The 3,070-nt window shown below is 39.6% G+C and overlaps 1 gene segment (V, D, J or C); it reads left to right on the plus strand.

The window, feature by feature from the left end:
- Nucleotides 1-1,651: 1,651 nt before the first annotated feature.
- Nucleotides 1,652-2,396, plus strand: LOC115196848 (Ig heavy chain V region 5A-like). The segment is given in 2 exon segments: nt 1,652-1,960; nt 2,056-2,396. Coding segments are annotated over 2 exon segments (384 nt in total).
- The last annotated feature ends 674 nt before the right edge of the window (nt 2,397-3,070 follow it).

The raw sequence follows: 3,070 nt of genomic DNA on the forward strand, positions 1-3,070 counted from the left end.
ATTGTATTGTCCCACATAGGCAAATATTCTTGTTTCTTAGCTCTTCAGCACTGTATAAAAGATCAAACATGTCTAGTGTGAACATCGCTTATGGAAAATCTGAAAAACAGATAGAAGAATGGAAGACAGGGGAGGGAGGGAACCAAGGAATAGAGCAGAAAATATCTCTTCATCAGTCTCCATTTAAACCTCTAGAGGATGTTCTATGCAAAGTCTCCCAAAGTTCTTTGTTTCTGGCCATTTTGAGCCTGTAATCGAACCCACAAATGTTGATGCTCCAGATACTCAACTAGTCTAAAGAAGGCCAGTTTTATTGCTTCTTTAATCAGGACAACAGTTTTCAGCTGTGCTAACATAATTGCAAAATGGGTTTTCCAATGATCAATTATCCTTTTAAAATGATGAACATGGATTCGCTAACACAAAGTGCCATTGGAACACAGGAGTGATGGTTGCTGATAATGGGCCTCTGTACGCCAATGTAGATATTCCATTAAAAATCAGACATTTCCAGCTACAGTAGTCATTTACAACATTAACAATGTCTACACTGTATTTCTGATCAATTTGATGTTATTTTAATGGAACAAAAATGTGCTTTTCTTTAAAAAACAAGGACATTTCTAAGTGACCCCAAACTTTTGAAAGGTAGTGTACCATGCTCACACAGACAGTTTGACACATACCATGCTCAACTGTATATAAAATAATTAAATATTAAAATCATAAAAACATTTGCTAAGAATATAAATAAATCACTAATAAAATTGAATGGGCCGAGAATAGATTGTTGAGGGACACCAACAGTTATATTGCTATATGCTGTGCCATTACATGAAACATTGATGACAAAAATAATTGTTTTGATAGTAATAAGATGCTGTAAACAAAGTGAGATTCCAAAGTTTGTAATGCAGATTGACGCAGCTTATAACAGTCATACCACTAGATCCAACAACTCTCTCAACTGTATACAAGTCCCACCCTTCTTCTCTCTGTATATAAAGAAAAGTGTGTCTGTCACTCAGTTAGAGTAAACAAGTGCAGCTCCCACCATTCTAACTTCAACACAAACCATGCTTCCTGCATCTCTGCTGCTGCTGCTGAGTAATATACACTAAAATGTATTGGAAAATATGATACACTGAAGGATGTATACTGTTTTGTTTGTTTTGTTTTACAGGTGTGTTCTGTCAGGCTGAACTAACACAGCCAGGCTCTATGACTGTGCAGTCTGGACAGCCTCTGACCCTCTCCTGTAAGGTCTCTGGGTATTCAGTAACCAGCACCTACTGTACAGCTTGGACTGGACCATCTACAAGAAAAACACTGGAGTGGATTGACGTAATTTGTCATGATGAAAGCACAACTTAGAAAGATTAACTGAAACACAAGTGCAGCATCACCAGAGATACTTCCAGCAACACATTGTTTCTAACAGGACAGAGTCTGCAGACTGAAGACACAGCTGTGTGTTATTGTGCTTTATGACCACGGTGTTACAAACAAAGACATGGACCTGTTCTAAAACTGAATACCCATGTGAATCAAGCACAAGTTCAACAAATGGCCCTCAGTGATTCAATAGAATATTATAAAATAAATTGAAAAACTGCTCTATGACATAAAACTTCTTGTTGATACACTGGGACAATAAGTGTCTATGTATTATAACATGTTCACCTTGCTTCTTCACCAAAATATTTCTCAACAGTGCCAAGATACAGTATGTAGGATTTAGACCACTAGAGACATGGGGTGAAACATTTAACACCATAGATGCAAATGTGTTTCGGTTCACATAGACCCAAGGTCTCCTCCCATTTCAATAGTCTGATATATCTACAGATCTCCCTCAGTCACAACGGCCACTCCAAGTCTCTTCCCTTGCTTTTTGAATCTTAGAACTCTCCCACAATGAGAGTTGTAGAATGTGTGTTCCTCCTGGCTCTCATCTCAGGTGAGTTAACTGGAGTTATTTATGTCCAGTGTAGGAGAGGAGCTGTGCTAATTGGCTGGTGGGTGATAGTCATCTAACCTCTGTCTGTTTTTCAGCTGTTCAGGGGCAGTCACTCACCTCCTCTGAGTCAGTGGTGAAGAGCCCTGGAGAGTCAGTAACACTGTCCTGTGCCGTTTCTGGCCTTTCTCTAAGCTATCTGCATTGGATCCGTCAGAAACCAGGGAATGGACTTGAGTGGATTGGGCGCATTGACAGTGGCACTGGCACTATATTTGCCCAGTCCCTCCAGGGCCAGTTCACCATCACCAAAGACAACTCCAAAAACCAGCTGTACTTAGAGGTGAAAAGCCTGAAGACTGAAGACTCTGCTGTTTATTATTGTGCCAAAGACACAGTGACACAGGTGCCTGCATCGCCGTACAAAAACTGGCAATGATGCGTGTCAGTTCTTTAAACACACACACACGAATACACACACGCACACACACAAACTTGCACGCAGACACCCACACCCACACACACACAAACACGACTCAACAGCAGTGGAAAACACACTGTCCTCTGATATCAATGTTATCCACATAAAACATCTACGCACATTGGGGCGACAGGGTAGCCTAGTGGTTAGAGCGTTGGGCTAGTAACCGAAAGGTTACAATTTCAAATCTCCGAGCTGACAAGGTACAAATCTGTTGTTCTTCCCCTGAACAAGGCAGTTAACCCACTGTTCCTAGGCCATCATTGAAAATAAGAATTTGTTCTTAACTGACTTGCCTAGTTAAACAAAGGTACAAAAATTATAAGCAGTGAAAAGCACACTATTTACATTAACAGAAGTGCATTTTCTGCAACTCAGACTTCTATTATGTTTTGAACATCTTTATTGGACAGAATTATATTCATGTGATCAGCAAACAGAAATACACTCAAACTAAATACAGTAATGAACCAATTATAGATCCCTGGTGAACTCCTTAACAGATTCCCGAGAGGTGATGAGCAGTAAGAGACATATAATTCAAAACTAATTGTATTGTCCCACATTGGGAAATATTCCTGTTTCTTAGCTCTTCAGCATTGTATAAAAAGACAAAAGACATCTAGCATGAA

The sequence above is a fragment of the Salmo trutta genome, chromosome 1 (genome assembly GCF_901001165.1).
Source record: "Salmo trutta chromosome 1, fSalTru1.1, whole genome shotgun sequence".
NCBI lineage: Eukaryota > Metazoa > Chordata > Actinopteri > Salmoniformes > Salmonidae > Salmo > Salmo trutta.